Genomic DNA, 13,719 nt, shown 5'->3' with positions numbered 1-13,719 from the left:
TTGGCACGATCGAGTCCGAGAGACGGTGGACTCGCATAGAGTGTTTGGGCAGATGCACTGTGGTGTTGGCCGGGATTTCAAGAGAATACATAGCATGCTGTCCTGCGGCTGTTTCATGCGTAAAAAGGCAGGTCCTCCCGGTTGTAAACCCTGCATTAGTGTTTGCAGTATGCGCTTTGGATCAGATTGCTCCGTACAAGCTGCCTTCCTGATCATTTCATCATGGGTGTCTGTTTTGGCAGAAGCGTCTTTCAAAAGGATGAAAGTTTTGAAAGACTTACTTCCAATACGTGGAGCCAATAAGTTCAGAATGGTTTGGCAGTGTGACTCGGGAAGGATACCTTGTGAGAATGCAATTCATGAGAAATTTCTGAAACTAGTACACATCTGATAGCGTTCATGAATTGAGTAAACCTTGTGACAAGTAGTTAGAGAACATGACGAACCACAGCAAACAGAACAGAGACTGCTTGGTCAGGACTGGACTAGATGTGGATGTCAGTCCCTTGAATTCTCCTCTTTTAAACTGCCCATTTAATCCTGGCTAATTCAATGAACCATGACTGAGTAAAAGTCAAAAAGGTGCTCTGGCAAGTTGAGTTTGATAATGGTAGGCCCAGGATATTTTAAATAATAAATGCGCTGAAATTTTCCTCGACTCAGAAAGACAGATGGAGAGCACTTAACGACTTTCTGCACTGTGAGTGAAATTTCACTGCGCATTACGCTAATGGAGTTGTGCTTTCTCTCTCTCTCTCTCTCTCTCGCTCTCTCCCCACTCCTGCACACAGATGTTTGCAGTTGAATGTAATTATGGTCATTTATTTCCATCGTGGCCAACGAACCAGCATTCGGCGGTGTAGTTTAACCGTTTGCTTTACAACAATTACCGTGCTTCCAAACAAGTGCGATTGCCTCAGCAGTCATCTTGCCATTCTGCTTTTTCTTGCTCCTCTCACCTTTTGACCCAATCACAAAGCCAGCAAAATGTAGGAATCCCTAGGTCAGGCAATGGTTTGTGTTACTTGTTTAAATTAACAAGTTAGATGAGGTGATTGTTAAAATGATGCTTGGAAGAAAACCTGAAGGGCTAATAGATTGGATGAAGAGTATTAAATTGCTGCAGAGGGTTAGAGGTTACAGAGCATACAGGTGTTAGAAGATAAAGAGGTTGACAAGGATTAAAGATTGTGGACCATCAACAGGTTCCAGAGGATGAGGAGGTTACAGACAGTGAAGAGGAGGAGGAGGAGGTTGCAAAGGGTTAAGAGATGACAGAGGATGAGGAGGTTTCAGGCGGTGAAGAGGAAGAAGGGGAGGAGGAGGTTGCAGAGGGTTAAGAGGCTGGGGAGTTTCAGACAGTGCAGAGATTGTGAGGTTTCATATGTTCAGCAGATGAAAGGGTTTCAGGAGATGAAGAGGTTGCAGCGCGTGAAGAGGTTTTATACTGCGGGATGAAGAGGTTTTTCGAGGATGAAGAGGTTTGAGCCGCAGAAGTTCATAAAGGGACAGCTTTGTATATCCTCTATAAGATAGACATGTCATTTCTTTTCACACTTCTCGAATCGCTCACATTGTCACATGGTGCGAAACACAAGAATTAAACCCACGTCCTTTAACACTATTTGTCTTTGCCCTTGTCAGATACAATAATTTTCCACACTCGCCTATATTGAAAAATGAACCAGGCGCTTAAAGAAAACCAGTCTCCTGGCTCATTGTCATTTTGCTCAAACTCGTCTCCGCTCCAAAGAATCGATACCAAAATATCCACTCTTGCCAATTCGCCAGCCGCAATCCGCTGCTGATTTGGAAAAAAACAAAAAAGAAGGTAAACAGAGCGAGAGACACTGTGTGCTCGCTGCACTGTGGAATGAGCACAAGGATGAGATGATGTAAAAGCAAGAGACTGCCATCTTAAAGCACCTGGTCCACTGGAGAATGAAAATAAAATGATGGCTTACTCTAAAAGTTTATGCATGAAAATGAAACTTTGGCAATGCTTAACAGGCCATCTGCAACATGTGTACTCATTTCCATGATTAGCCAAACTATCAGCTTACAGTTTACAGTTTGATCAAATGTGGGCTCAATTTTTGAAATATCTATGTAATTAACCATATTATGTCATCCAAGTGCGTCAATGCATGCGGCCATGACCTATTCAGATGCTGTCTATGGTTATAATTAGCCTGGCTTTGTATAGGGAAAACAGATTTAGTTATTTATGTTTTACAGCGTTTTATATTAAATTGTGTGCCTGCTGCAGAATTAGACACTTCATTATAATCTGAACAGAGCACCAAAAGGTTAAACTGTAGATAAATGCCATAGAAGACTATAACTGCAGTCCCTAGGGCCCGCTCCTATCACCTATTACTGTCAGTCATTACACAGGAGGTGTGACATACAAGGGCCATTCTCCCTTGGCCATGTGAACCGCAATTGCGCTAGATTTCACAGTGCACAAGCATGCACACACACACACACACACACACACTGACAGAGTAAAATAACCCCAGCTGTAAGAATGACTACAGGATTGTGTTTGAATGTCTCTGTAGCAGATTGGTCATGTCTGAAACTTTGGTAGATGTGTGTTTTCCTCTCTCACCTTGGCTCACTGGTATCACAGGTGGAATGTTAGTGCAGTATTTCATTGTGTTCTTGTTGTTGTTGTGATGAATGGTTCACAAAACTGGTTTCATTCAATTGTGAGCTATGAATCCCACAGCGTCAAATTGATATTGAAAAAGTAATCTGACAACACAATTCGTCTTACAGTTGGCTCATAAATGTGTCATCTTCTGCAGCTTTAATTCTGGATTGCTTAACCTTTTGTCTGATAATTCCTACAAATTAAGAGACCCAAAACCACTGAATATGATGCAGAATGGAAATGAGAAACCAAATGATTATGCATGAAAAAGATACAAAACCCCCAAACTTAACAGTATGCAAACATTATATAAAACAGGCTAAAAACAAGCTGGCCAGAAGGACCGCTTGGAAAATAAGTGCCGTGTATTACTTTCACATGTTCTGATGTTTGATGTCTACTCGTAATGCCCAAATATGAACCTGCCAGTCCAGTGACATAAACAACAAGAAATGACTAGAAAATTAGGCACTTTTAACAATAAACAACATCAAAACATATTTGTGCAGTAGCCATCAAGCTTAAACTCTATCTGGTGTTAAATGGTTATGGTCCTTACAAGCACATCGCTGTTTGTCTTGAAGACAAGCCTGGGCGTGTCCTGAGTAAAGCTGTGCTGGGGTAATTTCCCACCGAGGCCATCGTCGTCTCTCGCCTGGGGGGGAGAAATAATGGCTTCTTTTTACGAATGGACAAAATAAACAGGTGAACAGAAACAACAAGAAAACTCAGAAATGAAATAAATAAAACACTGAGAATGATGAAAGGGAATGGTGACTTTGGAATAGGTGAACATGCATTGGTTTGTGGACAAACCAATCAACGGGGTTCTCTGATTGTTATGTGTGTGTGTGTGTGTGTGTGTGTGTGTGTGTGTGTGTGTGTGTGTGCGTGTGTGTTCATGTCCATATGTGCATGCATCCATGTGGGTGTATGTGTGAGTGTGTGCATGCATGTGTATGGTTCAAGAGTCTGCATGACATTCATGAAAGACATTTTAAGTGCTACAGTAGCCTATATAGCAGCATGTTCATTCATTCAAATACCCATTTATTTAAGATTAAAAAAACAGGAAAATAAGGTTTTTGGCACATTTTGAATAAAAACAAGTTTGATTAATACTGAAGTTAGAAAGTTAGGTAAGAAAGTATGAAGTAACTTAAATGATATAAAAGACAGGAATACTGAGTACGCAAAGCAGTCAGAAAACCACCGCTCTGCTTCACATTAAAATGGCTCATTCATCGATGCTAGTTAACTTGTCTAATTTTCTCACCAAACTCAATGGAAGGATTAAGCTAGCAGCCCAACCCAATTCCCTTTTAGAGGTTCCTGAATATTAAATTATCAAATTACACTCCTCAGGGTGGCTTGGCACCTAGCTGCTATATCATTCAAAGAGCAAAAGTTCATTATTCACTATATTCACATGGCATGCCATATTTGAATTACTTTATAATCAGGGTGGGAAGCCCTACTGACAAGACAGTGAAGCAGATGTGAACAGATGCAAACTCAACTGGTCTTGGGACAAAAAGTTATCCTTCAATATTGTTAATAGATGAGAACTGGAGAAGTTCCAATTGTAATCAAAGGCTACAACAACTGGATGGCAGGGACATTCATGGTGTTGATCCATAATTTTAGCTAACGTTAGCTAATGTTAGTGCTGTTAACATTATATTTATCTCCAAACCAGCTAAGGCTAATTGTGTAAGTTGGAGCCAAACATTAACAGTATCAGTTTCAACTAGCTAAGGTCACCTAGTGCTAGTGTTAGCTAGCTCAAACAGCTAAAAGAAACAGCTAAGAGAAACAATTTAACTGTCAAAGAAGAGCCAGTAAGGATGTGAAGCATGTTAGCATATTATTAATGCTAAATACAAAGGCTTATACCGACAGTTAGTTAGTTAAGTAAAGGATAATGTACAGATAGCCAGTCAATGTTGCAAAGACAGAATCTTGTAAATTAATTTAGCTTGTAATAAAATAATTTTAAATCAATATTTTGTGTCAAATGATTAATGTGTGGTGAGTAGCCATGTAATAAGCAGGCGTCACATCGCCTTGACTCACCCTGTCAGGGCTTATTTTGAGATAATGACCACTCGCTGTACATTATCCCTTACTTATACCTGAGATAAATATAACATTAACAACATAGTTGACTACCAACATTAGCTGGCCTTACTAATAGGTAAAGCAGGTCTTAGCTTCAGTATCATGTTCTCTTCTATCCAGTTGCTGCAGCCTTTGATTTGGACTTTCTTGGGTAATTTAGCTTCCAGTTCTGCTCATCTCTTGACAATATCAAAGGATAATTTTGGTGTATATTTTACATTTTTGGTCCAAAGACCGGTTGAGTTTGCCTCTGTTTCCATTTGCTTCCCTGTCTTCCAGGTAGGGTTTCCCACTAAGAGTATGACATAAATCAAATATCGCTGTCTTGTGAATAAAGCAGATTGTTATTAGTGCTGGAAGGGATACAGTGTATGAATCTGAGGGCAAACGTTGTTTAGCACTAACAATTTACATTGCAACAGAGTAGATTTTTAACTTTGTCACAAATCCTTAGGGATCAAGGACCATTAGATTAACAATGGTCATTTGCTGGTTTCCTACACAACCTCTCTCTCTCTTTCACTCTCTCTCTCTTTCTCTCTCTCTCTCTCTTTCACTCTCTCTCTCTCTCTCTCACACACACACACACACACACACACACACCAATGCATGTCGTCTAGGCATGAGTATGGACACATGGTCACATGGACATTTTTTTAGACAGGAAAACACACACACACACACACACGCCCACACATAAACGTTGGCAGGCATTCGAACATACCCAGACACACATGCACACCCACACACACAAACGCACACACAAATACACACACACAGAGACACGCACACACACACGCATGCACGCACACAAAGACGTGCCATTGTGCCATTATTCTGTCTCCAGTTTGTGCTGTGACCCTCTGGCCCTGTGCCAGTTCATTTACATATTGTACTAATGAGGTGTTGGCACTGTGAACGAGGCGTGAGGGACACACAAGCAACCACACACACACAGAAAGAGGCGATAGATAGATAGATAGATAGATAGATAGATAGATAGATAGATAGATAGATAGAAAAATAGATAGGTAGATAGATAGATAGATAGATTCTGTACATTCATAGAACTGCAGCAATGTGAACCAGATGACACATTTCTGTGTTCTGTTTCAAAAAAATGTAAGTGGTAATGTGTCTGTTTTTCAGCTATTACTAAAATAAAATATTGTTGAAAAAATGATGTCGCTGAACAGTGATAACTATATTAAATGTCTGTCCTGGTGGCTCAGTGGGCTTGGGTTCATACCTGTATCATGCACTTTGTAATTAGGGATACCGATACTGATATGTTTGGATTGAAGCTATCTTTAGTAGGACAGTAAAACTCTTCACTGAAAGCCATGCTAATGAAATTATTCTAGGTGGGTTAGCAGCTCCTTCAGGAGGGGTGAAGCAGGTTTCACGGCAGGTCTTACAGACTGTTGAATATAATCCTATAAATAAATAATAATAATAATACCATTTTCACTAGCCTCCATCATATCAGAGGTGGATGACACTGACTGTCTGATTGACAATATTTAATAAAAAGCCAAAATCGGCCCGATGTATCTGTCTAACCCTACTTGTATTATTCAAATATTCAAATCCAACTCAGTCACATCCCCTTTCTTTCCCATCCATCCTGTCACTGTCCACTATATAAAATCAGTTACAGCAGAAATGCTGTAAAAAGATTTAAAAAAATGTAAATGTTCCACCAAAGTCGATTTTAAGGTGCCTTAGTCCAGCAGGCAAATGCGGTCTCAAGGCCAACTGCTTCTTTTTTGTTGTGTTTTTTTAAAAGGTGCTTCTCCTTATTGCTGGCTGCACCGTGCCGGCACACTGCAGCTGCCATCCAGTTGAAGTTCCTTATAAGAATGACAGAGCAGGTCGCCGGCCGCCTAGCGCCCCTCTGGCAACTCCCGAGTCCTGAGGGGACGGCGTGCCAGCTGCCGCGACGCTCGCCTCCATCTGGGCACGGATGCATGCCCAGGTGTGTGTGCCCGTCACCTGCCAACAGAGCTGTGTTTCCCAAAGAAAGATGCTGATAGGCAGGCCTTCCAAATCCTAAGACAAACACAAACCAAACGCACTGGGAGCTCAGGCCCAAATCCTGAAATGAAGGTGTACAGAACTGGCACTACGCAGCATGACAGGCGAGAGGAGATAGTCCTCCAGCCTCCAACAAAAACAAGCCGGTCTCTACTTTTAATGTTTTGGAATGCCGTCGCAGCAGAAGTTCATTTTGTGTAATAAAACTGCCCTCTCTTCATTAGACATGCATGCACAGGAATATTGTGAGGGAACTAAGGCTGATGTTTGCACTCCTTAGGTTTTGGCTGCATGTATTTTTTGAGAACGTACACAGAAAACTGAGGTTTCTTGAACAATTCTTAATACTGCAGCATTTCAAGCTTTCTTAAAGGGTTTTTACAGCGACAAATGGGTCTATGTAGAACCATTTGAGCATAGAGAGTCTTTCTAAAATGGTTCTTTATGGCACCAAAACCTAAAGAAAGAACCAATTCCTAGTATTATACAGAGCCCTTTTTGTTAAGAGTGTAGGGACTGAAGCTTATTCTATTCTCACTGCAAGGCACTTCGGCTAAATCCCTAAAATGGAAAATGTCATCTTATAATGCTCACGGTCAGTAACATCCTACTGGAATACTGAAAACTGCAGGTGAATCGTCCCCAGACGACTCGGAGAGAGACTTCGCAAGGTTGCAAAGAGCATTTCATTGCTTCAAGTCATCATTACACCACATATAACCACCTGCAATATAATATGCGGCGCGCCTGCAATTTTGCAAAAAAGTGAGTGCATTCTTTACTGCGCGTTTTCCTTGAGCCACAAGTTTATTACGAGTTTAGGCGAGCGGCACAAAGGCAAGTGTCGTGCGAGTTCATGTGCGTTCGTGGCATCACTTTTACAATTGCGACGCCTAGTTAGTTTGAGTTACTTTTCCTCTTTATTGGAGCTGGAATGGCTGGCAGCTATGAGATAATCACCTTCCTCTCTGTGCCCCGCAGCTGTGTCAAGCAGGCCTCAAGGCTTCCTAACCACCAGTGAGCCTGAGTCGCAGTGTGCAGACACGTTAACACACTTCATCGCACACACACATACAGAGCATGCGCACGCACACACACACACACACGCACACTTTCCTCTGTTATTCGTCGTGCGCGCGTGTGTGTCCTCCTTGGCAGCCAATGTAGATGCAAGGTAAATTGCGGAGTGTGTCAGGACCGGGGAGGCAACCACAGGGCTGTGTGTAGGGGAGACGTGTGTGTGTGTGTGTGTGTGTGTGTGTGTGTGTGTGCGTGTGTGCGTTTGAGGTGATGTGACATTTCTGGGCTGACATGAAGCGGCACTCTGCCCCCTCGTGCCTGGGGGGAGCTCCCGGGGAAAGACACTGATGGAGGTCTGGGGTCTCCGGGGGGGATTTCATGGTGCGAACAAAAAGCCCCTACACTGCGGCAGAAACGACCTGTAAAATAGGAGCGGTAGCCTCCTTCCTACCCGCCTAATCCTTTCACAACACATTCTGTACACTGTAGGAGCGGAGGAGATTAAATGGCGCGTATGCGTGCACTTGCTGTGTGTTTGTATGGCGGCTTGCGATGAAATATATTTGTACAGTGTCAATTAAAAATAGATATGTCAACCCAGAGTAATTTGTTGTTATTGATTTTTTTTTCTTTTCAATTTTGCATTTACAAATCTCTGATAACCCCATAAGTCATTGCATAAATAAAACATATGATAAATGTTAGAAAGGGATAAAACATTTTAACACCTTTCTGATTTTCAGCAAATATGTTATTGTCAAATCAAAATAATATGCCATTATATGGAAAAGTGGTGATAACAATAATCATTCTACAGCCACTGCAGTGCTTTTTATCAGCGTTTTTAATTATTTTCCCTACTGGCTGCATTTGAACCATAACTTACCATCTACCAAGTATTTTTCAAAGTGAATCAAATCAATCAATTCCCCAAATTCAAACCAAATTGAATTATTGCATTATTGCAATTGCAATGTTTAATTATTTGCAAAGATTGAAATGTGTCATCACAAATGATTTCACAGCAATATCTTACTCAGAAAATCCTGAATGCAGCATTATGAAATAACCAAAAAAAAATCATCAGCATTGTTAGAGCCCCTGCTGAAAAGGGCAGTAAACCCTGACTGGTAAAATCTCATGTAGACTATATGTTGAAATATAAGGTTGACTGACTCAAAGCCATGACTAAGCAAAGCATCGTCTAACTAACACCTTTCTGCCACCACTCTTCACCTAGAGGGTAATTCATCAATACTAATTGCCTAGGTTAATCTTCGCACCGGGTCTAATGAGTAAGTGAGTGTGTGTGTCGGTGTGTGTGTGTGGAAGAGAGAGAGAGAGAAAGCAAAAGAGAGAGAAAATGTACAAGTGCGTAAAAGTGTGGCAGTTGAGCAGCTGTATCCGCTCATAGATTAAAAGCAAAAATCCACCCCAAAATGTGCATTTCCTTGGTATTCCAGGAATTATCCAAGATCATGGGAGCGACATACTGTGAATTCTGGGGTGGATTTTCCCTTCGATGGGTATATTTCAACTGGCTTTTGCAATACACATCATACAAACCAGCAAAATACACGGGAGCATAGAGACGGTGAGTTGCAGTGCATTTCAAAAACAGAGAAAAAAAAAAAAACATGTGTCTCGGAATCAATAGTGGACAGTCAAAAAGAGAATGAAAGTGAGCAGGCAGAGTGAGGTGACAGACAGAATAATTGAGTAGCGGGAGGCAGCGAGGAAGCAACACCTTCCATACAAACTAATCCACAAGCTTAAGGTATAACGTCAACATCCAAATAGGTGATTAGCCCAAGTTTAACTATCAATCATCATTCACCACACGCACACACGCACACACGCCGCATACTGTGGAGTTATGCAGAGGAGATGTGAGAAACTACTAGCCCCCCCCCGCTCCCAATCTCAAAGCCATAGTCACCCTAGGAGGGGATTGGGTTTCATGGATGAGGCAGCTGAAGATATTTCATGCAACATGATGCCAGCGCCTTTGCCCGCCCCTACATCATTCCCTCCCCCATGTCTCCGCTCCCCTATCCAATGCACACAGACATGAGATACTTTTTCAGCCATGACAATATTTTTTTTTTTCTCAGTCGGAAAAAAAAAGAAGCCTGGAGGCCGTGTTGTTGTGGCCAACCTTGTGGGTGCATGAGAAAAGAAACATGTGGGTATCGCTTACACAAATGGCCTGCACGAATGTGCAAGAGCCAGACAAAATATATAATCTGAGCCGCTGTGGCAGCCGAGGCCTTTCCTGTGTTCGGCTTACAGATGTTTGCGATGTTTTCTGCGTTCTGCTGCTGGGTGGAGGGGAACGTCAGACATGTCCGATAGGTTTCAAACAGGAATATCTAACGGCCTCTCAGTGGTGCAACTGGCATCAGCAAAAATATTGGTGATACAGAGTCTGTGCACTATCTTCTGCTGCATTCTACCCACCACATCACTGTGGGTGGGTTTCTTACACACAATCAGGGTGCTGTATTTTGCCCAAATTTTAAAGGTGCTATATGTAGCATTTTAACATCAATAAATCATTACCACATTAATTTTGAGACATTAATATAATTAGCGTAAACAACCATCGCCAAGACGATTGTCAGCCTCTACCGGCCTCTACTCTGCATTTTACATTGTGTGCCACCAGATCAGATTTGGAGGGAAATCTGCCGGATTTTTTTACAGCACAAAGGAAAAAGAGGGCGCTGTTCCTCCAGAGCAAACGAAGCTAAAGCTTTCAGAGCTTCTGGCAGATGGTGGAAGGAGTGAAAGGCCGCTGGAAAAACCACTTCCAACATGTTTATCCTCTTCAGTAAAGAAAAGAGAAAACTAACGAAAGGCAACAGGGTTCTTGGGAAATATCTTAATTTTGAGAAACCCTAGCACTAACAATACCAAGACCATAGTCTAATTTGTTTAAATATACCAAGGTATCACAATGAATTCTACAGTGACATATTGATGTTTAAAAATGCTACACGGAGCAGTTTTAATATAAGTGAAGGCCAACATTCGTAAATGTTGACCCCATCAGCAAAAAAATCACAATAGAAGCATTTTTCTTTTTACCTGTCAATGTAGCTGAATGAAATATGCTACTCAAGCAATAAGCTACAAGGCCATGCTTTACAGTGATGTTAGAATGGCTGAGAGGCTTTGTCGGGCACAACATGACACCCAATGCCTGAAATCATCTCAATTAAATGTAATAATTCCTCTGCCAGACAATACAGCTCTTGAACGGCAGCTAAACAAAGTGGTTCCTAAGCAACACATAAGTAGCAGTATGAGTGGTGATTTTCAGTTAATGCGTTAATATTTAAATTGTTATGTGGTCAAATTGGTGCTTCAAATGTGACTCAGCCAATCAGAACTGAGGAGAGGAACTACTTCTTTTGTAATAAACATTATTTTGATAAACTACCAGAGTGATAGGATGACTGGCTCAGTAGTAAGCTGGGTGATAAGGCTTGTAAGGCGAAATATTTTTTTCTAAGAGACCAGAGTGATCTCCCATGTCATTTTCAAATTGAGACTTTTCTGTAACTACTGGGACGAGGAGCTGTCATGAACAGCGACAGGACGCGCTTTCAAATTCCTGTAAGAAGTCTGTGGCCGAGTAATGGGAAGGATGGAGAATTGGGAATAGCACTGCTACGTCTTTGTATCTTTTCTTACACTTTTTTTCACTACCTCATCACCTTGAAAGCCATCAGAATAGATACATTCAAACCCCAGCGTCCCCAAAGATTGGCGGACGCACGGTAAGAACGTAATTCACGGTGAATAAAGCCTAAACCAGATCTCCTTGCATTAAAATTTGACGTCTAGAGAAAAAAACTCATGGTGTAGGCTATTCAAAATGAGTGGAATGTGCAAGTCTTTCAGATGACTATTATGTTTGTTGAGTTGGAGGTCGGTTAATGCAATGAGGTTCTACCTTTTATTTATTAGCTTCATCCTCATTTGAGCCTCATGCTTTGGTCTGGGCAGCTGTGCCAAATAGTGTATCATCGAGGTGTCTGCCAAACTCCATTCTCATTATAAGGCTAAAATTATATAATTTCAATTATGTGGTTTTGAACCAGCCTATAGGTGTTTTTGATTGCCTTTGTCATATCAGCCATCTTTATAAAAACTGCCTTGTATTTCTGTCTTAACTGTAGAAAAAAACAGAACTCGGGGGTTGCTTACATTGGGTTTCATGTAATGTCATGCTTACAGCCTCCCTGATTGATCCCTGATTGGCATGATGCTGCTTAATCAACGTTCTATGTTGCATGTAAGCGTGTCAGCGCATTGTGCCAAACGGCATAAACCCCTGCGTACTCTTTCCTGACCTCCTCTGGAGCTTCAGAGATCAAAATCAAACAAGTTCAAAAGCCTTGTTTTGATCTGATATGAGGCTGAATAGCTCTTGGAACTGTCACAAGGCTCTCCCACGAGGCTTCAACGTGTCAGAGATTCCCTGTCATCTCCGGGACTAGATAAATCACTTGTCATCAACTTCAAACATTCAGCGCGGTGAAACCCACAGGCCCACAAGAGAGAAAGTGAGCATCTAAAATGTTAAGGTAGGAAATGAAAAACAAATATGAGCAACGGGACAGTACAGCAGACACAAGGCTCAGCTTGATTCTCATGCTGTGGAAAAAAAAGTGTCAGCAAAGAAAATAAATTGGATATCACTAACTCCAAATGAACAGACATATGTGCACCCCTATCTCATTCCTGCTCCAGTACAGTGCTTAAGAAGTGATTATGTTTGGATGAGTAACTGACTTTAGGACAGACAAGGAAGGAGAGTAAAACACATCATACTCACGGCGTAATTCCTTACATATCCCAGCTTTGGTACAAGAGAGAAAGGAGATTGTTTAACTACGGTCATCAGGGGGGAAACGAGAACACAATGACAACTTTAATAATGGCTGCCCTGCCTCTTTAGTGATCATGGAGACCAAGACATTTTGGATCTTGCCTAAAGGTATTTGTGGTTCAGTCCATGATTTATTCTTCATGGCTTCTGGTTAAATGTATTATGCACTTTTTATTCAAGCCACAGGCTGAAAAGGGACTGAGAGGGTTTTTAAGTTTACATTTATAAACAAGAACTTTCACAAAGTCTGAGTTTGAAATCTGGAGTCAAAATTCAGGTTAGTAACTGCTGGAGCCACAGCGGGTGAGGCTCCTTTAATCAGAGAATAGAGACTATAAAAAAGAAGATGACAGTAACTTCCTTTACCTCAAACAGAGGAAGAATATACAATATGTTTATAGGGCTTTTCAGATGACGTAACACACCTTCTGGCGGCCATAGTGGAGGTCAACAGTTCTTGGCCTTGCGTTTCTAAAAGTACAACTTGGCCGTCTCAACAGAATTGAATAGACTTGGTTAATTTCTGTGCTGTTTTTGACAGAGAACCAATTTTGTGTGTAGATAATGTCAGCCTGTTAGCTAGCAAACCGATGAAAACACGTCTGATTTGCGCACTAGCTAACATATCTAGTAGAAGCTAACGTTAGCTTTAGTAGCTAGTGGTCTCACGTTAGCATTAACATCAGTTGCTTTGCTAAATTTGCCTGCTGGCTAGTTAACTAACAAAGCCAAAAACCAGCGATTTGTTCAGGTAACTGAGCTGAGTTTTTTGGAGTAGAAACTAGGGCTAAAGACCCAACAGTTTACTATGTAACAGTAACCTATATTTAGAAACAAATCCACCTTGTCAGACTGTTCACTTTTCAGCCTGGTCTCCTGAAATTTCATGAAATTAGCACAACGGTTTAAAATGAAAGTAATGTGCTCTGTGCACAAAATATGTCGCCTCACCACGATAGGATTATGCGAAGAAGACACAAAC

The 13,719-nt window shown here is 41.4% G+C and overlaps 1 protein-coding gene across 1 annotated transcript in view; it reads right to left on the bottom strand.

Moving 5' to 3' along the window:
• The window catches only part of sobpa (sine oculis binding protein homolog (Drosophila) a), a 32,910-nt gene that overhangs the window by 3,811 nt on the left and 15,380 nt on the right, over nt 1-13,719 (bottom strand). The window contains 2 exon segments of the mRNA XM_071898980.1: nt 3,219-3,314; nt 12,684-12,707. Of these exon segments, the coding sequence (XP_071755081.1) occupies nt 3,219-3,314; nt 12,684-12,707 (120 nt within the window).

This window comes from Centroberyx gerrardi, chromosome 17 (assembly GCF_048128805.1).
Source record: "Centroberyx gerrardi isolate f3 chromosome 17, fCenGer3.hap1.cur.20231027, whole genome shotgun sequence".
In the NCBI taxonomy this organism is placed as follows: Eukaryota; Metazoa; Chordata; class Actinopteri; order Beryciformes; family Berycidae; genus Centroberyx; species Centroberyx gerrardi.
The sequence above is the reverse complement of the archived record's forward strand: the minus strand, read 5'-3'. Positions and strand labels throughout refer to the sequence as shown.